The sequence below is a fragment of the Lycorma delicatula genome, chromosome 5, assembly GCF_047948215.1.
Source record: "Lycorma delicatula isolate Av1 chromosome 5, ASM4794821v1, whole genome shotgun sequence".
Classification (NCBI taxonomy): Eukaryota; Metazoa; Arthropoda; class Insecta; order Hemiptera; family Fulgoridae; genus Lycorma; species Lycorma delicatula.
The window spans coordinates 94,924,894-94,947,158 of NC_134459.1; the positions used below are offsets into that span (position 1 = coordinate 94,924,894).

At 29.1% G+C, this 22,265-nt stretch overlaps 2 protein-coding genes across 4 annotated transcripts in view; both read right to left on the reverse strand.

Annotated features, from left to right (window-relative positions):
- The window catches only part of PolA2 (DNA polymerase alpha subunit B), a 55,669-nt gene extending 49,128 nt beyond the window's left edge, over positions 1–6,541 (reverse strand). For both annotated transcript variants that reach the window (XM_075366687.1, XM_075366686.1), the window contains exon 1: positions 6,367–6,541. In XM_075366687.1, the coding sequence (XP_075222802.1) occupies positions 6,367–6,429 (63 nt within the window). In that variant the 5' untranslated portion in view covers positions 6,430–6,541. The remainder of the gene's footprint in view (positions 1–6,366) is intronic.
- A 7,186-nt stretch (positions 6,542–13,727) lies between these two features.
- DppIII (dipeptidyl peptidase 3) overlaps positions 13,728–22,265 on the reverse strand; it is a 63,857-nt gene continuing 55,319 nt past the window's right edge. For both annotated transcript variants that reach the window (XM_075366689.1, XM_075366690.1), the window contains exons 14-15: positions 19,066–19,228; positions 13,728–14,033 (exon numbers count right to left, since the gene is read on the reverse strand). In XM_075366689.1, coding sequence (XP_075222804.1) covers positions 13,879–14,033; positions 19,066–19,228 — 318 coding nt within the window. In that variant the 3' untranslated portion in view covers positions 13,728–13,878. The remainder of the gene's footprint in view (positions 14,034–19,065; positions 19,229–22,265) is intronic.

The window sequence follows — 22,265 nt, forward strand, 5'->3', positions numbered from 1 at the left end:
AGCACTTATATAATTTCTTTCTTTTAACATCTCATTTTTTTTTTTATCTCCATAACCACTGTTAGGTATTACTTCAGAGAATGAGATGAATGACAATTTTTTTAGTGTGTGAAAATACCATGCCTGACCGGGATTTGAACCCAGGACCTCCAGACTAACATCTCATTTATAAAGTTAAATCTTCACACATGTTTCAAATTTAAAATAACTTCCATAAAAATGATAAAATAAACATAAAATGAGGAGAAAAAGCAAAAAAACCAGGCAATCAAATTGTAAGTGATAGATCACTGACCAAGAAATGATACAAAAAACCTAGTAGAAAGGAAAGTTTTTGGACAAACCCTTACTTGTGTTCTTACATAAATTCACTGTTATCATTTAACAGAATTTCTTTGGAGTACAGTACCAATGGTATGAAACAAAAGGCTTGAAAGGATATTAGAAAAACAATTTGAATATGACAACAAAACATTCTTATAAGACATTACAATTTTCCAGATATTAAAATCTCGCATTATGACAAAAATATAAAGAATTCAACAGCTTCATTCTTTTCATTATTATGCCCATTATGAGGCACAAACATTTTTATGTGTTAAGCTGTCATAAGAGGTATTACTGACTTTGAAATTTTTTTTTACTTTGATACCTGGACTGTTGCAGGAGTGAGCAACAATAAATGATTTTCTTACAAAAAAAAAAATGTAATTATGAAATGAAATGTAAAACTAGTAATAGCAAGACAGAAAAGGTAAATATAAAGTCTAAACTACATGTACACTACTTATGTTCATTTACATGAAATCAATATACTTTATTGTAATAAGCAGACAAAATTCTCATTTTAATAAAGATTATTCTGTTGATACAAAATCAAATAGTAATTTTTTGTTTAAATGGCTGTCATATGTTTAATGGGATAAATATGGAATTTTTATGGCTGTCAATTCTTTTTAATCAACCATGGGAAAGTTAAAAAAATTACTTAAGATAAAACTTTGTTCTTGCCAACTTACATTAATTTTTATAAAACCTTTTAACAAAGTTATGGAATACTAATAAAGATTATCAGTAAACAAGAGGAAAAAATAGAGTACCTTTTACATATAACTTAATTTCTACAGATTTTCTTCTAGCAGATTGATACTCAAGAATAACAAAGAAAATAAGTTAAATATGATATAAATTAGTTTTTTCCATCAAGTGGATCATACAATAATAAATTTTGTACTTCTTACATATTACCATGTATGTACAGTACTGTATTATCTTAAATTTCACTGATAAGAATTTATGTAGTTTATTGTAATAGAATATCATTTTCATACGTTGCAGTTACATTTATTTTAAATGTTTAATGCTCTAAACTCATGCCACTATAGATGAACTTATATTTTTATACTATTCCTCATTTGAGAAGTTACTACATTTATCAGTCCCATGGTATTTCTGTTTGTAGGCATGCATACCAATCTCAGAGGGAACCTTTTTAAAATTATTTTCAAAGGTGTGAAACACACCCTTTCCATTACACCTACCCCAACTCAAAAATCTTAAATGGAAATGTTAAAATTTAATTACATTAAATGACAACCTGAAAAAATTAATTAATTTGATGAAAAGAGAATTAAAATCCACCCACCCCACTGCTTGGTAGGTGCAAAAAAACATTTGAGGTAGTACTTTTTTAAATTTCAATCCAACAAAAATAACTATAAATTTATGTGATATTACTTCTTAAACAATTTTAATGATTTGATCTGTCATGAATAAGAAATGTGCAGGGCAAAAGGTTTTAGACGAATTAACTTTGGTTGAAATCTTAGGAAATGTAGTAGCAAATCCTCAGAGCTAATTCGTAAAATATCCTGTGAAACTGGAGTTTCTTATGATTCTGTTTTCACTACATTAAATTGAATAGATTTTTTCTGTGTAAAATTCAAAGGATTGAATTCTGTGAAGAAATGATTCAATTAATCATAAACAATCCAACGTTTATGAAAAATATTTGTTTTTCTCATGAATTCACCTTCTTTCTAAATGGTTTGTTAATAAGCATAACTGTCAATACTGGAGCGATGTAAATACTCATGTTTTCAATGTTTGAAACATGCAGCATCCTGAAAAAAATAAATGTGTGGGCTAGGATTTATGGTGATAATATAATCGATCCAGTATTTATCAATGGGAATTTTACAAGTGAAAAGTATTTGCAGTTGCTGGATGAAGTTATTCACCCACTAATAGTCCATGCCTCAGAAAATCAGTTGAATGACAATGGAAACATGTTACTTAACAAAGACAAGCCTTACTTTCAGCAAGATGGAGCACCTGCTCACTATTCACTTCCAGTTCAACAATGGTGTTGGACCAAATGTTTCCTGGGCATTGGACAGGCAGAAGGGAAACAAATGAGTGGTCGGTAAGATCTGATCTTACACCAATGGACGTTTCTTTGTGGGGGTCACTTAAAATCAATAATTTATAAAGAAATTTGTGCTAACATGCAATAGTTGAAAGATAAAATTGTACGAGCATATGGGGCTGTAACTAAAGAAACTTTAATAAAAGTAAGACTGAATTTCAACAAAGTCTTCATTATTGTTTACAGGAAAATGGGAATCATTTTGAACAGATTATTTAAAAATTGATAATTTTATTTTATTGAGATAAAAACAGGTGTTTCATTTATTATTTCTTAAGTACTCTTATTGTTAAAAACTTTCATAACAAAATTAGCTAATGAATGATTTAAGCTTTATTTTTTAATTAAAAATTAATTTATGAATTAGTTTTTATTTAGTAATTTTATCATTAGGTTTATCTGATAATAAACTTTTTAACATGTTACCAGCAAAGAATTAGGTACCTTATTATTGGTTTCTCGTATGTTTAAACTGATGTTATAATGCTGCGTTTACTGGTACGTTTTTTTAATGCTGGAGAAACCTAACACCCATATTTTTAACAAGAACAGATGACTTCAGACCTAATTTTGAGTCAGTAATACTATATCCCAACATAACCTAAAAAAAAGTTTTTAATCACAGCTTATCGCAGTGCACAAAATTTTATTTTATTTGCACCAAATTACTTGCATTCAAAGGGCCTTCCAATGAGGGGTCACAAGCTGCATCATCTCATTTTAAAAAAAAACAAGGTTTCAACCCTTGAAAATTTTGAAAGCATTTAAGGGTGAAATATTGTCTTGACGATTTAAAAAATTATTTTCCGTTTTTTTTTTTTTTTAGTTATTTTCAGTTTAAAATTAATGTAGTAAAATTTTCAGTACTAATCATCATAAAGAACTTATATACATACAGAATTTAAATTTCAGTGATATCACCAGATAGTCTGATTTTAAAAGTAAGCATCTGACATAGAATAATATCATCATTCAAGAAATGCCCTACTTTTACTAGAGGTGTCAAGACTCAATTTTACATGTAAAATACCTTTACACGCAATAATAAATTATTGCATTATCAATTAATTTAATTAGAAAATAGTGATTTATGAGTTATTATTTTAGTTTTTAAATCTCATAGATTTAATTACAATATTATACAATTATATTAAATATTTTGTTATCCAGTTCTTGTTCTTCCAGATTGATTGTCAGGATAATTTTAATCACAGATTACTTTTAATGAAATTTCAGCATCTTACTTTTCATAAATCTGACCTGAATTTTACTTCAAATTAGTACAAGATTATAAATTTATTTATTAATTTTTTTTAAAAATCAAATAAAAATTATTCATATTTATCCATTAGTAAATTAAAGACTGGACAATCATCAATTAAATGTATGTGTATATATAAAAAGATTGATTGTTACAACAATAGCAATATGCTTCAAACTAATTCATCACTTGTTCAGATATGTTACTACACTGTAGATGTATTTTCTTCAAAATTACTTTTGAAGTAAAATTTGAGTAAATCAATAAGTAAATTATAAATGATTTTACATTAAATTTTTGTATTTTACAATCCACACTTATTTGATCGCAATAGGTTGTTGTATAACATCATCAAACTTTCACTCCATTTTACAAACAAATAATATTTTATACTTTCATTTTTTTTATTATTTATAAACAATTATTTTTTAAATATTTAAAAATAGTTTAATATTTTTTTAAAACAAAAACAATATATTTTTTATTAAATGATGTTATTGTTTTTAAACTGAAAGAAAACGCTGTAAAATAGGTTATTCTAAATGTGTCAACAGTGATTGAAAATATGTATAAAATAAATTAATTACTTAGTAGTTTACAACATAATACACTTTTAAATGCTACTTTAATTTTCTTCATAACTTAATTTCAACACTGAAGCATTTTAATTTATGTATTAAATGCAATTATGAAATTCATGTTGTTCCAAGTTTTCAAACAATCCCATTCTGTGAATTATTTATTACAATAAGTAACTAGATATGTTATTAAAAAAATGCTGCAGAATTTAAGTCATTCAATTGATTAGAAATTTGCCAAATTATAAAAGATACTTGTTACACAAGTACATGTTTCAAATTTTTATCTTAACCATTGCTGAAAACATTATATTTTTCTTTTCCACACCAAAAATAACTGAGGTGAAGGTGATGCAAGTTGCTTTATCAGTTATAAGCAGATACAGTAGAATGTGGTTAGTATAATACTGAAAAGTAATGTTTCAATATATGTTAGAATCAAACATTTGCATAAAACCTGTCAGAAAATATTTTCTATTGCACCTTATGGATTTTTATATATTCATTATTTATTTTGTGAATTATTAGCTCAATTACTTAAAAGAGAAAACAATGGCCTTTCAGTAAATAAAATATAATGTAGTTTTACTTAGTTTCTTGAAGCTAAAAACAGAAATTTGTCAACACAAGATCTTCATAAATTTCTGCAAGTAGAAAGGATTTTCTTTACACGGTAATAGTATTAGGCTTTTTCTTTGGTTTAAATTAAATTTTTCCATCAGATTGGTTTTGTTTGTTTTAAATATATATAAATTTTCTAACATTAGTTTTAATTTACTTTTATTACAATTTCTTCAAAGTTAAATTTTATACATTTGTATTCCTGTTTTATTTTTTATAGGCAATTTAAATTTGACTAAGTAAATTTCCTACCATTTCCTCTAGAAAGGTTGTTTTTTAGGCAAAACACAAAGTTCTTTTTTTTACAAGAAGTTTCTTAGAAAAAACTACTGGAGTTAGCCAAATAATTTTTTTTTCAGATCAAAAATGTGAAATCATCTTTTCCACCCCATAATTTGTATCCCAACAATTTTTTGTGTCTCAGTTTATCAACTAGCAGAAATCTGTGTGAAATTTTTCACTAGCTGTACTTGAAAACATATTTCTGAACACATATATTGATATGAATCCTTTTATTTACTTTCACCAGTAAAACATATGACGTAACCTTTTTCAGTTTCTTAGGGTCACCTAAGTTATGTGTTCCAGTTATCCAAAATAGCTGAATATATCTTTGATTCAGATCAACAGATTTGAGCCAGTAATACCTAAATAAGATATTTGCCAAGCTTTCCTAGGATTTGTGTAAAGCTTCAGATTTGAGAATTATAATTACTCTTAATCTTACTTACATTTTTAAGTAAGAGAGTAGATAGAAGTTGAATAATGTTAATGTTAAAACTACAAGTTATGAAGATAAAATTCTTTAAACCATAGATGTATTAAAAATATATCTAAATAAAAAAGTGGTTAAAATATGCATTACTACTGCAAACATGAAGGCAAAGAATAGGTTCTTTTCTTGCAACAGCAGGCAAAAATATGAACGCAGTAAGATAACAAGTAATTAATTGAACATAAACGGCCACGCTTTTCTTTGCAAATTTATGTCAGCAGCAATTTCTTTCAAAATTTATAAAATATTATCAACATATTTGAAAAAATGTTTTCCTATTACTAAAATTGAACAAATATTTTTCATCCTTTTGCTTCATATTTACTGATGAAAATCCCGGTTACTGTTAAACTATTATTAATATATAAACAAGAAATACCGACTTAGAGGAAATATGGTACTACCCACTTAATTTAACGTACTTTTCACTTAACATAATACAACAAGAAAGTTCGTGCAACACCACAGTACGTAGCTAATACTAATAAATTATACGAACTAATACGCGAAGTTAAAACTTTTTGAACTTTTCATGTTCTCAATTTACAAACAAAAAATTAACAATTGAAAGCAAAACAAACATACCCCGAGTAATAGCTACTAAAATAAACAGTCATATTCCGAAAATAGTGACAGTTAAGTGTACAATTTCTAATAACCGTAATTCACAAAAAATTAAAAACTAGTTAAAGGTTATACTGACATTTATCCAAAACATCATCATTAGGTTCAACACCCAAGTCTGCAAACTGTTGCTGCAATTCATCTCGAGTTGCCATTTCAATAGTTATTATGATTTAATTCATGTTTTAATAAACTATAAAACAAAGTATCATAAAACCTAACACAACGGACAAACAAAGCGTTACTCAAGAGGCCGATGGCGCCTAAATGAATATGTGATGTAGTATTTCCGGTTAGCCAGTAAATTTCATACACAAGAAAAGTAAACATATAAGCATTTACCTTATTAATAAAAAAGAAACTCCCTGAAATATTCAGAATTTTTCAGTAAAAATAAATATATATTTCTATCAAGATAAAAATCCGTACGAAACTTCTATTTTAATACATTTAACACCCCTTTTCAAGTTTATAAAAAAACCAAAAATAAAAATTATCCTTTCATTATATTATTAATCATTCAAATGTCATAACATCGTGATAAAACTTAAGCTTTTTTTAGGAATAAGAATAAAATGTTAGCGTGACAGTAATTTTTTTCAGTACTCGATTAATTAAAATGTTCTTTGTTAGGCAACCAAATGATGTGCCCTAAAACAATGTTTCAACTAAATTTACCTTTTCAAACGTTTAGAAAACGGATGCAATATTTATTTAATTTTATATCATTCAAATTTTACCAGCAAGTTTAGAAGATATAACTCTATATCATGTAAAATATTTGTTATATGTTATTTATCTTTGGCATATCTTACTTTTTCCTGTTTAGCCTGCGGGAATCTTGGCCTATCTTACTCTTTTTATTCTTAGCGCCTACTTCAAAATTACGTTTCCACATTTACCATGCTCATTCATCTTTACAAATTTTTAAAAACGCAAAAATGGTTAATTTTTCTTAATTTTCTATTATTCATATTTCGCTGTCATAAATTACTACAGTCAAAGAAATATTTCGTATATTTTTTCTAATTTTTACATCTACGTTTGGTACCAATTTCTTTACTGCTGGCTTGGGCCAGTTTGCTATTGATGTATTTCTTACTACATACATTCTACCTGTTTAAAAAAATGTTGCAACATTTGGCATATGTGTTATATCTTAATATTCAACATTCAATAACTTGGGTTTAACAAATTAGTGCACTGATAAAAGTATTTTGTTAATTAGCACATTACCATAGACTGTATGTACACGACTTGTCGGCAAACTCAAATTATTCCACATTATGGACCTATTTCTTTACTTCTCTTTCCACCTGTCATCCAAACTATTATTATATAGGGTAGATAATCCACTGAATATAATAGATTGGATAAACCTTCTATTACATTCTTTTCTTTTTAAATAATATTATTAGTACATTTAAGAACATAAAACTGATAGTTTCATAGAACGCTTAGTTTTTTCAATAAGTGTTTTATGATTATAAAATACTATAATTTATTGAGTTGCTTTCAAATTATATGGAGATTATTCTTCCAGATCTTGTTGTATCTAACTGCTAAAGTGGTTAGAAAATCCCTTTAACTATTTAGTCAAATAATGTATTTGATCTAAGTGGTATTAATTTGATATATTGTTGTCTAGTTTACTGGTTATATTATTTAACCATGCTGAAATCTTTGCTTTTAAATGTTATATGAGGGTTATTTTTTTTCAAGGTCCGATCAGTCGCGAAATAAAAACCCGCACAAAAATCGGAAAAACCTTTGCGCATATGTGTCTCTAGTATGGCCTTCAATCACGCCGCGTCACATCGTTTAGTTCTGATCACGCAGCTAGCACGTAAACATGTCTACAACAATAGCATCTCCCGCCAAGTGTGAAGTGCATGCGGTAATTCAATTTCTTCAGGTTGAGGGATGTAATGCAGTTGAAATTCATCAACGAATAAGTAATATGTATGATGAAACTTCAATGAGTGACAGCAAAGTGCGACAATGGTGCAGGAACTTTAAAGCAGGATGTACAGATGTTCATGACGCAGGTGGTCAGGGAAGGAAGTGAATGTCAAACGATGATCTCGTTGAGCGAGTGGATGAGGCAATTCGAGAAAATCGTCGGTTCACATTTTCTGTATTGAATGATTAGTTTCCTGAAATTTCAAGGTCAGCTCTCTACACCATTGGGAGTGATAGACTTCAGTACCGCAAACTGTGTGCGTTGAAACATGGCTGAAAACACAGGCAGCTCCGTTCTATGACGAGGGTATTGGAAAGTTGGTACCATGCTACGACAAATGTCTAAATCGAAGTGGCGACTATGTAGAGAAATAGCTAAGTACTCGTTACAAATAACAAATTTTTTATTTTCACCGTGGTTTTAATTTCGTGACCGATCGAACCTTGCAAAACAAATAATAACCCTCGTTTATAAAACATAATAACAATGGTTAAAATTAATCCTATAACTATTTTGGCCAGAAAACAGAACGTTTTCTATTTTCAAGAACAAGTAAAAAAAAAAATACCATTAATGTTAAAGAGTGAGTGTTCTGTACCACCTTTTACACTTACATCTTCCAGTTTACAAAATTTGAAATATAGGTGTATTCAAAAGTAATCTTTATCAGAATGTTTTCTACCTTCAAAGAAAAAACACTATTAAAGGGGTTTCTTGCCTTCCAGCAAAAAATTAATTATACAAAATGTTGCTAATATCCCAAGTGAGTGCTGCTTTAAATTAAAATCTGTGTAAATAACATGCAAGTTTTACCTGAAAAATGTTTTCAACTAATACTTAAATAACTATACAAATAAGTCTGAGCAAACATGATCACATGAATTCATAGGCATGAAGTTTACCATTACTCAATTTGTTTAATTTTATTTCATTCTTTGTGTGATTCTTCTTTTGTTTCTTTCAAAATATAATTAGAGGTCAACAGAAACAAAACAAATGATCCCTATCATTTTTCATTAAATACTTTTTACTGTACTTACAAACGTCTACATAATTTAATTATAAAATAAAACCATTTTATTCATTAACAGAACCAATTTATATACTACTAAACATTACAGTTCACTCAACAACTGAAACATCTTTCAATTTTTAGATATCTGCTTTGATTTTTAACCTACATTTATTAATAAAGTAATATTTCCATGAAAGAACGCATACAATAAAATTAAAAATGAATGAAGTTTATAAATAAAAAAATCATTTAATTATCAGATTTCCATTTTGTCATCCACATTTCAACCCGTTTTGAAAATATATGATTTTTGATGACATCATGTTGAAAAATGTAACAAGTCAATAATTTGGATAGAATACAAACTTTACTACATGATAAATTCAACAGCACAACTTCATTAGACAGGAAATTGATATTTTTGCTTATAAAAGGACTAAAAATATTTTTATTACAACATGAATGTATAGCAAACAGTGTTATCAATCAATGTGTGTTGTTCAACAGATGATGATTTACGAAGAATCTGCCCTCATCCTTAAGAACTTAGAAATTAAAAGTAGTACTATTTATGATAAGATTATCTTCTAAATTTAATGATCAGTCAATGAACTTGTTTACTTATTTAATTAAAATTCATTATTAATTTAATAAATTTGAATAACAATTCAATTACTACTGCAATTGTTAATATTTTTAATAATCACAATAATATTTATAATGGATTAACAAACAATTTTAATAGTACTGTAGAATGAAGTTGTAATTGTAATAAAAAATACAAATTCTTTTAAACTAATGATGTGTTACTAGAAAAGATAATAAAATAAAAAGATAACCATATACAATACAGTGTTAAATGCCACAGATTAAATTTCATATGCTGTAATACTGAAGGCAATCTCCACTCCAGCTTTTTGAATATTATTAAAATGTATCCCATACAGAATGCAAGATTTGAATTATTCTGTATTATTGCTTTGCTAAGTTGGTGGCATGGCAACTTTCTCATTTATCATCAATTTTTATTGCAGTTAGTTGTCATAGAGCATACAACAAAGGGCAATGTTTTGTTATGGTGAAAATGCATTGCAAGTATAAAAAATACTACTTGGACAGTCTGCAACTATATGGAACTATTGTTTGACAAAACATACATTTTCAGTCAGTAGTACAGAGGATGATTATGAAGCTCAAGGAAACAGGATTAATTGTGAATATTAAATTGTCTGGTATCCTTGATAACGTTGTAAAATATGGAGTAAAATTAATTTGTTCACAAAAATTGTAAGAAGCACTATACAGAAAATTCTCGAAAAACATCTGATTTGAATGTTCCAATTTTTAGCTGACGCAAGAATTCAAGTCAACACAACATTTGATGTATGAAGAATTTGTCAATTGATTATTAGAAAACTAAGATGTGTACCATGATAGTTTTTTAAGGAAAATCATCTTCAGCAATGAGATGTATTCAACTGAAAGTCATCAAAAAAAAAAATTGTTGAATTTGGAATACAAACAACCTTCAGGTAATTTATAAAAAGAGCTTTATCCAAATTTGTGCCAATACTAAAGTACTGGCACAAATTTGTACCTCTTTGGTCTGAATTTTGAAGTGGTTGATTGATTGGAGGTAGTGCTTTTCTAGAAGATAAGCCTGTAAATGAATTAACAGTGAATGGCAAACATTACTGCAAAATTACAATGGATTTGGACACAATTAGATGACATGGTTATGGAAGATTATGGATTTCAGCAGGACAGAGCAACTGGTTACATTACACGCTAAACATTGATTCTTTGTGAGAAAAATTTCTTGCCTTTCTCATCTTGTGCAATGGCACCAGAATTGGCCACCAAGGTCTTGTAATTTGAATCCATAAACCTAATTCCTTTGGAAGTATGTAAAATATAATATTTATATCAACAAACCATAAATAATTCTGAGATTGAAGTGAAGATTTAACATAACACAAAATTGAGCTCTATTACACAAAAGATCAACAAAAACTTTGTTGAATGGAAAGTGTGCCAGTAGAAATGTGCTCCATAATTAAAAGCAACAATTGCACTTTATATTAAGATATTTGTAAAATTTAATATAATTTCTTTTAAAATAATAAATCTTGTGTTCTTTAGGAAACTCTTTATACTTAAAGCAATTTAAAATTACACAATGTTGATGAAAAATACTCTCTGATCATTAATGTAGAGAATGCCATTTTTTAAAAACCTTTCACTTAAGTTTGTAGCAAAAAGGTTTACATGTGAACAAACTCCTAAAAAAATAAAAAAAAACCTTCAAAATTAGTCTATTTGAAAAGAAAGGCTTGAATATAATTTTAAAAATCAAAATTCAGGTTAAACCAAGGGCTTAAAAGTGTGTTCTAAATTCATTCAGTAATTCTGGAATGGACTGAGCAATAAATGAGTTTTCCTAATCTTCCTTCACTTGAAACCACACCATCGAGTTTAGGCTGTTGTTTTTTCCACAAATGTTCTGTTGGGTTTAATTCAGAGTAGTTTTAACAGGGTAATTAACATTTTTGGTTTGTATAAGAACACCATTTGAACTGTACTACAAAAGAAAAAGTATTTTTAATTTTGATGACTATGAATCAAAAAACTTTTGAAACATTTAATTGGCTCTCATCTGAAAAGTATTCAATTTCTTTATTTTTGTTTCCAATAAACTCGCTTCTTTATCATGACCTGTCAAAATTAATTTCTGATTATTTGCAAGACCTTTTTCCAGTTTCAAGTGGCTTAATTTGAGCTGTTCTAATATGAACATTTACATCAGTGACAATAATTTTTTTCTGTTCAATAATTAAAATTTAATTACAGTTGTTATAAATTTCTCTTACGTGGACTGATGGAAATGAAATCTAAGGTTCATGGAATTGCATTAATGCTACCTAATCCAACATTGCATTCATACACATTTGACTTCCGTACCATTTTTGTGAGTAAAAAAAACACAAGAAATGTACCTTTGTTCATGAAAATGTATTCCTAATTAAATGTAACTGCTTCTGAAAATGTTGTATATGCCAGGAGACACTTTCTGGTTGTCTAGTAACATAAGGGTTAATTTCCAATAAGTGTTGAAATTGATAAATATTTTAAGATTTATTACTAAATATAAAATTTTTCATCTATAATTTGTGATCCATGTTTTTTTTAAATCATACCAATATAGAAACTTAAATAGAAGATAGCCTTCACAGGACTTAATTTTTATGATTTCTGATGACTCATTTTATTCATCCTTTAAGTAATAATAAACACAACATAAAAAAAAGTAATGGTGACTAATAGCAATGTATTTAATACTAACTAGTACTTTAGCTTAAAATCATAAGATTTATAAAAATGACAAATTGTTTTTGAAGGCTTGCTTGAGGAAAGCATGAGTTTTAAAGCAGAATTAAAAGAAATATATCAAGAGTATACCTAGTATTGAAAATAATCAGACAAGGCTTATTACAGTGGAGGAAAGTAGTACACTATTATACTGCATATAAAGTTTTAAAGCAAAAAGAAATCAAAATTTACATTTAAATAAAATAAAGACTTATTGAAGAATTATGCAGGAAAAATGTAAGATTTCAATGGGAAATGAAATAACATACAGGACTGTAGATGAAATGTTATGAATTGCAAAGGTATAAAATAAAACAAAACTGATCAAATAATTCCTTAGCATTCCTTAGAAAAAGGTAATGAACTCTTTAAGATAAAGGAAAATAAAGGACTTCAGAAAACTTACAGCAATAATGAATGAAGAACAAAATATTAAATTTATCAACAATTTTTATTTTACTTTTGTGATCATATAAATTAATTCATTCATTTTGCAGTTGTGTAATTAATTTCAAATGGCTTTTTTTGACTACATTTATAACATGTTTCCTTTTTTAAAATTATTTTATTATAAGACTATTTATTACATTCTTTAGTAGAAAAAAAAATCATTTAACACATGTATTACCTTCAATATTATTTGTGAAAATAGCTATACTGGTATCTAATGTTTTCTATAAGAATATAATTAATTACATCATTGATAATTTTTTTTTAATAATATACGTAACTATTAAGCAAATGCTAATTTTATGACTTCTAAAATTTGCCATTTTGCCCCCATTTCATTATCATATTTTTTCAAGGTGATGAATTATGCAAATTGAATTAAATATCATAGTATAAAATTAATTTTGTACAATCTAGTAAGGAATTAAGACCATAGACTTATATGATGAATTATTCTGAACAAAAGGAATAAGTTAAATTTGGTTTTTTCATAAATCACAACATTAAAATATCTAAAAATATTGTATAGATATTTGCTGAAGGGATATTACCTGTAGGATTGAATGAATTATGTGATTATTGGTGATTTAAAAGCTTTGATATAAACTGATAAATAAAATAAATAAGCACACAACACAACAAATGAAAATATAAATCAATAATAAAGTTTATTATGTAATTGATAATTGATGGTCAATTATAAAATAATTAAAGAAAAAAAAATAAAAACAAGGCACATTTACTAGTAATAACAAATTACTTAAATCACAAAAGCTAATACAGTTTTTCTTTCACTAATTTTCAGAAAGGGTTTTGAAATATTTCTGATCACTTTCACTTAATTCCAGAAGACCTTTAAGCACATCACTATTATTTCTATGCCTGTCAAGCCAAGACTGAATTAATCCCTCAGCTGATGGAGTGTATGTTTTCAAGTGGACTTTGCCATCTGAAAATGAAAAAATGAAAGTAATAAGAATGGATTCATTCTGTACTATACAGGCATATTTTACAAACATTAAAAAAATTTATTTGTATAGAAATCATGTGCAAATATTATTCTGTGCACATTATTAAATGCACATCTAAAGACATTTTTAAATAATACAAAAAATACTAGGAAGTATGTCAGTAATTTAATTTACCACTTAGAGTAGTGTCAAATAATAAAATTTACACATTTACATTCTTAAATATTCAATTTATTTATTTACAATCTTAAATGAAGTCAGATTGCTTAAAGGCAGACCTTATCATTTCAAGTAATTATATAAGTCTTTTATAACAGGATCTGACATAGGCTCAAAATGTTTTTATAAACTTTCAAATTTACTAAATCTGTTTAACTTATCTTATTCTTAAAGAATATTATTTGAAGAATACTAAGCATTTCCTGAGATTAAAATTTTACGCTTTTGTATGAAGAATATGACAAAATTTGTAAATACATGCATAATTATTAAATACCCATGGGTAAATGTTTGAGTGCATTCACAGCAGTGGGCTGATGTCTGTAATATCATTGACACTAAAAAAGTCAATTTATCAATTAATTAATTTTACTTTCAATAAATCAAACTGGCAAATTTACGAATGGAAAGAAAATACATATTTTAATATTACCATCAGCTTAATTTTAATTAGAAATTAAAACTTATGCAACTACTCTTTTGTAAGCTAAAATAAATTTATTATGCTTTAATTTTATTATAGAAATTATATATATATATATATAATAATTAACCTCTCATGATCAATAGGGCATAATCAACTCTGAAGCAACCTGACAGAATCGAAGGGCAAAGTCAATGTATGTCCTTGCTGTTAACATATTAGAAGATTTAATAATGCGGGGAGGGAGAATCAAACTTTGTAAGATATGAGTAAAAAGATTCTTTACTGAAAAGTATTTTTCTTCTGTAAGTGATTTTTTTGTATTTATCGTATTTATTTGAAAATAAGACCCCCCTTGATTGTAAGACCACCCAAGTTCTGCGGGCAAATTTTAGAAAAAAAAAATTTGCGAACATTAGACCCATCAGTTTGACAGGTTGTAATTCCTAGAAAAACAGTTCTACAGGAATTTCTTTGTTACTGTACATACAGTTAGTTGTCGGCCATGGACATATTTTACCCTTTCAGGTGTTGCGAAATAATGCTATGGTATTTGTTGTGAGAGGGGGGTGTGAGATGTTGACCTTCACAAAGTAGCAACTTCAATCCTACTACCTGCATTCTTTTGTAAAACAAGACCTTTGGTTAGAACAGTAGCAACTGAGTAAAGCAACAGTAGCAAAGAGAGTTTCTCTTGTATTTTGTTTGTGTTACTGGTAAAATGAATTCATGAAAAAGTTTTACTGTAGAGTTTAAGATGTTTTGGAATTCGCTGAAAAAAATGGTGTACGAGCAGCAGGTTGGAGAGTATTCAGTACATCCAAACATTATTCATTACTAGAAAAATCTGAGAGATAAACTGAAAGCCGCAAAAAAAGGAACTGAATCTTTTCATGGCCCTAAAATAGACGCCATCCTGCAGTGGATGATACAGTGATTGAGTGGGTGGAACAGAAGAGAAATGATACCTGTGAAATGATACAAATGAAAGGGTGCAAAGTAGCAAAACACCATATAAATGCGACTTTAAGGCCAGTTGTGGGTGTGCAATTAATGAGAAGAAAGGGATTCACTTTAAGGTGGACAACTTCTTTGTGCCAATGTTTACCAGCAGAATATACTGACAAAAGTTTGGCGTTTCAACAATACGTACTATGTAAAAGAGGAAAAAATCAGTACCTCATACCTCAGATTGGAAACACTGATGAAACACCTGTCTTTTTTGAAATGCCGCAGAACACAACTGTCAACAAAGTGGGTGTGAATACAGTGTACTGGTGAAAACAGCTGGAGCAGAAAAAAATGAGATGCAGTTATGTTAGCCATTTGTGCAGATGCAAAAAAATTGCCTCCTTATATCATTTTTAAAAGAAAAACTATGCTGAAGGAAAACTACCAGAGGTTTACAGGTTCACATACAAGATAAGGGGTGGATGGATGCAAAAATAATGTGTGACTGGCTACAATTCATTTGGAATTGCTATGCTAGAGCAATGTTAAAGAAACAAGAACTTCTCGTTTTAGATAGCTTCTGTGGCCATCTTGAAGATTCTGTGAAGAATCGATTCAATGAAATGCACACAGATGCTGGAATTATTCTGGGAGGTTTGACTTCTGTGCTGCAACCCTTGGAAGTGAGTATCAATAAGCCATTCAAGGACCATGTTAAAAAGTTTTACACTAAATGGAGGGCACATGGAGATCACACATTTATGAACAGTGGAAAAATGCAGAGAGATCTTCAATAGAGCTTCTTTGCAAGTGGATTGTCAAAGCTTGGGAGAAAATTACTCTAAAAATGATAATCAAGAGTTTCAAGAAGACTGGCATCTCCTGCGCATTGGATGGAATGGAAGATCACCTCATACACGAGGATTCTGATGACACAACTGAGGGAGAGACTGACATCAATGACGGTGAAGATGAGGATGAGAATGAGCATGAAAGAAGCAGTGATTCTGACTAAACAACTGTATTCCAGGTAATTAAAACACAATACCGCACTTTTTGCATTGTTGTTAACATAACGGCAACTGGTTCAAACTATACATTCATAAGTCATTCATTTCTGTTTTAAGATATACTGTGGTAACTGTGAACTTGAAAAAAGCCATGCCCCTGATGTCAAATAACATGCATCCTCAAATAACAGGACTTTTTATCTGTATAACTTATTATAGTTAGTGTTTAATGAATCATACTAAATTCATAGTTCGGTAATGCAGTTATTTTTATTATAATTTTCTGAAATACCCATTTGTAAGACCTGCCTCAAATATAAGCCCCCCCTAAATTTTAGAGTATATTGCATTAAAAAAAGGTGGTCTTCTTTTTTAGTAAATACGGTACAATTCACAACATTTTATTATACTACTTTTTTAAATATGTCAGCAGTTTACATTTATGATTTAATATATTAAATGATCTCTTAAATCTTATAATTAACATTACTAGGTGACCTATAAAATAAATAAACTTTTAGTTAACTAGATCTTGTGAGAGAAATATACTAACCAGAAGGTGGATAATTTATATTTCTTCAAGTATATGAGAAATGAACAAGTTTTTTTTCTATACAATGTCATCATGTTTTCATTCTTCTCTTTCTTCAATATTATATGATATATTGATATCTGGTAAGAGTCATTCAACTAACAATTGCAAAGCTTCCATTTTTTCATTCAAACTGATTTACTGCTTATCTTAGTGGTTCAAACCTATCATTAAGTGGAAACTACCTAATCTCTTATAATATCTGAAATAGCTGCTTCAGAAAGACAATGTGCTAAAAAAAAGTGTTGACCAACCCAGCAATTGGGGAAAACATCATTCAAGCAATCCAGAGCTATGACAGTGAGGAGCGCCCCATCTCACAGTCAAGGAAAGAGCTGTGATTGTAGCATATCTAACTAAGCAACCTGTGTTATGCTTGCTTCAGTAAATAAGTACAGACTGTACTTTTTTTTGGGATATGGCACAGAAAAAATGTTATTTTGGGGAGTCCTTTTCACATTGTAAGGAATTCATGGAGATTTTCTGATATGGACATTATATATGTTAACTTTTCCACTAACATGAAATGTTAACTCATCACTTAATACAATACAATGAAGTTGTCATCTTCATATTTGATTGTGAAGTCAACACACACAGCATAGTTGGTGGCTTCAGCTTACAACTCTATTATAGCTTATAGTTTTTCCTTTTTTTTAGTTTTAGCTTATAGTTGGTAGGGTCTATAACAGCTCTTAACAGTATGTATATATAAATAAGTATTTTCATTTAACATTCCAAACTGTCATCACCGACACTGCTAGTTCATGGCTGGCTATCTTAACAGATTTTTTAAGACTACAATGGAAAGAGACCTAACACATTTCAACATTTTCATCAGACACCCTTGATCATATCACACTCTTCCCTTTACACAGATATCAAGTTGTTTCAAACCGATTACACCATTGATGAATATCACTGAAGGAGATAACAATTAAACTTTCTAAGAATTAAACTGTAACTACAGATTCACATTTAGCAAACTGCAAAACACGGAAGGGTTTCTACAGGAGTCACCATCATTTTTTGCATGGCCACATGCAAACAAAAAAAATGTCCTTTTTGCTCTTTGATTCTAGCCATAAATCAACACTGTAAACCTCATCCAAGAGATGTAACAAACTAAAACCCAATATTTTTTCTACTCCTGGTATTACTGATACTCACTAAATCAGGCTTTATTTTTTTATTCATTTTTTTCTCCTCTCCTGTTTTTTATATAATTTCATAGCTACATTATATTTTCATACAAAACAATTCTTATATCAACTTAATTATTAATTGTACTTAAAAACTGGTAACATTATTTAAAGTTTCTAATATATCTAGTTCTGACACAATTTGTTGTTATTTTATTAAAAGGTGAAGAGAAATTAAATGCTCCCAAGAAAAAAACCTGAATGGAAGATATCATCACATTATTTTAACTGCATTAAATGAACAGAAAAAAAAACACAAAGGCACTGTGCTGCCTATGACAAAAGTAAATTAAATAATACTCATACTTATTATTTACAGTAAGAATTAACATCCAATCTATGCCAATAAATGTTGATACCATCAGAACTGCATAACAATAGAAGTTTCGAAGCTTTACCCACTATTAACTTGATAAAGATAAAGACAGTGAGTGATCTTGCTTTGATCCTATGGTTGATTTCTGTGACAGAATCGCTTTATAATTAATAGAATGATATTAAAAGATTAGTACTGAACAGGAAAGGAAAAACCACATCTGTCTGAACAACTGACCAGTTACAAAACATTTAAAAAAAATTAAGCTTAGAGCTTATATTAAAAAAGAATATTACCTTTAATTTCAGTATTGGACTGAACAAATAATTTCCTAGGCTGCTTATGTGCTAGCACAATTTTCCTCCATTCTGCCCATGGAAATGGGGGATCTGCTCTAACATTAGAATATTTATCAAACATTCTACGGGCCTCAGGTTGGTTTGCAGTTGATTTATAAACCTGGAATAAACACAATATCATTATAAATATAATCTCAATGTATATAATGTAAATTAAGTATGTTCATCATATAACACAGATTTTATAAGTAAATAATGAAATAAAGTACCAATCTTCATGAATAAGTGTTAAGAGTTAGGGTGAGGAAACTAGGTCATTCTCGTTTCTAATTCAAATATACATAAGGAGGTAAATTATACGTTAATATTTTATTACCTTTCCCACCAGCAAAAGTGAATCCTAATAATTGTATCTATAATTAGTCAACATCCACTGAATTAAAAATTTTAACCAGTGAAAGCATGTTACATGTTATAACTACAATTAATTACAATGATAATAATGTAATAACATCATATACTAACAGATAAGTAATTTTTTCCTTTACTTCAAACTTTGGATGTAACCTTTCTCTTTGTTTTCTCAACACTAAAATCATAACATCCTGACCCCCCCACAGAGGAAGCCATCCTCCTTGTGACAATGCTGGTTACCACACCACTCACCTTGTGATGACCCCAGTCACCATACCACACCCTCTGGACCACACACCCTGATGGGCTTTACCAGAAGCCGTCTTTTTAGACCCTCTAAACTTGATAATACAACATAGTTGTCAGTTTGGCCTCTGTCAGGATGCCACCGATGCAAATGCCTCAGCTGACATTTCCATCATTGTATTTACACAACCTACTATCGCCTTCATATGGTGATAGTATCACCACCACCTACCACAACTTACAACCCTCAACCATCAAATTAATTAAAATCATAATAGTCTACCCCACCTTTTGCTTGCAATTTTTTAGGTTTGCCTATTCATATTTTTCTTTTACTCTTCAATCAAATCATTTATCAACAATTCTTTCCACTCATCCTGTTTTTGCAACAAAAACCATCTCTCAAAAAGACTGTCTCTTTTAATTCTGTTCTAATGACTTTTTATTCCTTTTCCTTTTCACACCCTCATTCTTCATCTATATAACTTACTAGTTCTTAATTTCTTAGTGACTCAAATTTTAAAAGAAATTGAAAAAAAACTATTTTGGTTTTTAAGGCAGTTCTATTTCTATTTTTTTTATTTAAAATGTTTTAGTTTGTTATTTTAAATTATTTGGATAAGCTCGTAAAAATTCCACAAATAAAGGCATTTATAAGAATTGCAAAGATTTATAAACTTGCGTCTTGATAAAAATAATAAAAGGATTGAAAAGAAATAACATAGAGAAAAATGCTATTGGATGTGAGCTAAGGCTTTCTGGAATTCAGAATATGTATAATATATTTTTCTTCGTTTTCTAAGGCTCTGCTTTAGTAATAAGCAGACAAAAAAAAATTACTTTAAATTATGTATACAATTTATAATTGCTGTAAATTTTTTATATATCTGAAAAAACTTGCTATAGGAAAACAGAACATGTTGATTGAATTGAGAACCTCCTCCTTTTATTGAAACTGATTAAGAATCCCTTTAAATATAATAATTCATAAATATAATCTAATCCATGAACAGTATCTGATTCCATGATTGTGGGTTGAATCACAAGTTACGGCAAAATAGACACAAATATAATATATGCATCCACATATCCAACATTTTTTTATCACTTTTGCATTTGGGCTAAACTAAGATAAAATGAAAATTAATTACAAAACATTGCAATCAACTCAGGTGAAAATTTGGTGGAAAAGATATTATTTTTAAAGAATGCAGCTATTTCTCTTTAATATAGCATAACAGCCAGGAGAGCAAAATGACTAAGTTTATAAAATGTCAATATATAAAACATGCAATAAAACAATAAAAGGCCTTACCAGTAAATTTTCTACAACTATACCGTATGTGTGTAAAATAATAGTGGGGTTTTAAATGATTGAACAAAGCTTTGTAGAGAGATGAACCATATATTAAATGAAAGAGAAACACTTCAAGTTTCTTACCTGTTCAGTAGATTTTGATGTGTGCTCTGCAGATATCAAGACGATATTCAGTCTCTTGCCATACATGGCAGAGCAAATTAGGTGTGATAAAAGAACAGCTTCAATGATCCTTTCTTTTAAATGGTCCAGATTTTGAACTTGAATGGAATACACTTGTGTTTTTACATAACCACAAAAACAGAAATCTATGGGGTAAGGGCTGGAGACTGTGGGAGTCAGGTAATCCATGCTTCGTGTCTAACCCTTCGTAGAGGAAATATTTCGTTAAACAAATTCTGCATGACTGTGGCAAAATGCAGAGGAGCTCTGTCGAACTGGAAAATAGAATTCTTCAGTATTTGAGGTGCTGAGTACCCTTTGAGCATATCCAGGAAGATGTTCCCTGTTATTGTTTTTCCTACAAAAAATTAGGGGAAAATAACTCTGCCTTGTTCAATAGTGCACCACAGATTCATTTTTTCACTGTCATGGTGATGTTCAATAACGGCATGTAGAGGTTCAGTAGTCCATACATGAACATTATGCCAATGTACTCGTCCAGAAACATGAAATACAGCTTCATCACTGAAAATTAACTTGTTTAAAAAAAAATTATCATCCTGCTCTAACCAATACAGAATGTAATTGTTACAGAATGCAACATCTAATCATTTACTTACTCTTATGGATAAAGTTGTTGTAACACCTGAATCTTTTACGCAATGAAATGTAACCATCTTTTTAACATAGTGAACAGTTGTTTTAGGAATGACCAACTGTCTACAACACTTCCATATGGATTTCTTTCCCAAGAAGAAATCTAAGAAGCAGACCAAGAAACTTGTTCGCACTGCTCCAACTGTTTCATCAGGCACTAACGGTCATCCTGGACATGTTTGCTTCAGAAGGCCACCTGTTTCTTTGAGTTGTTTGTCCCATCACTGAGTGTTATTTTCATATGAGGAGTCTTCACTGTACACATGATGGTATTTACTCCTAACACATGTAACTGACTCAAACATAACAAGTCACAATGTGCAATGAACTTTCCTCTGCATCACAAACATGACTAACATGCATGTGCTGCTTAAATGTTCTGGAAACACAGAGTGAATAT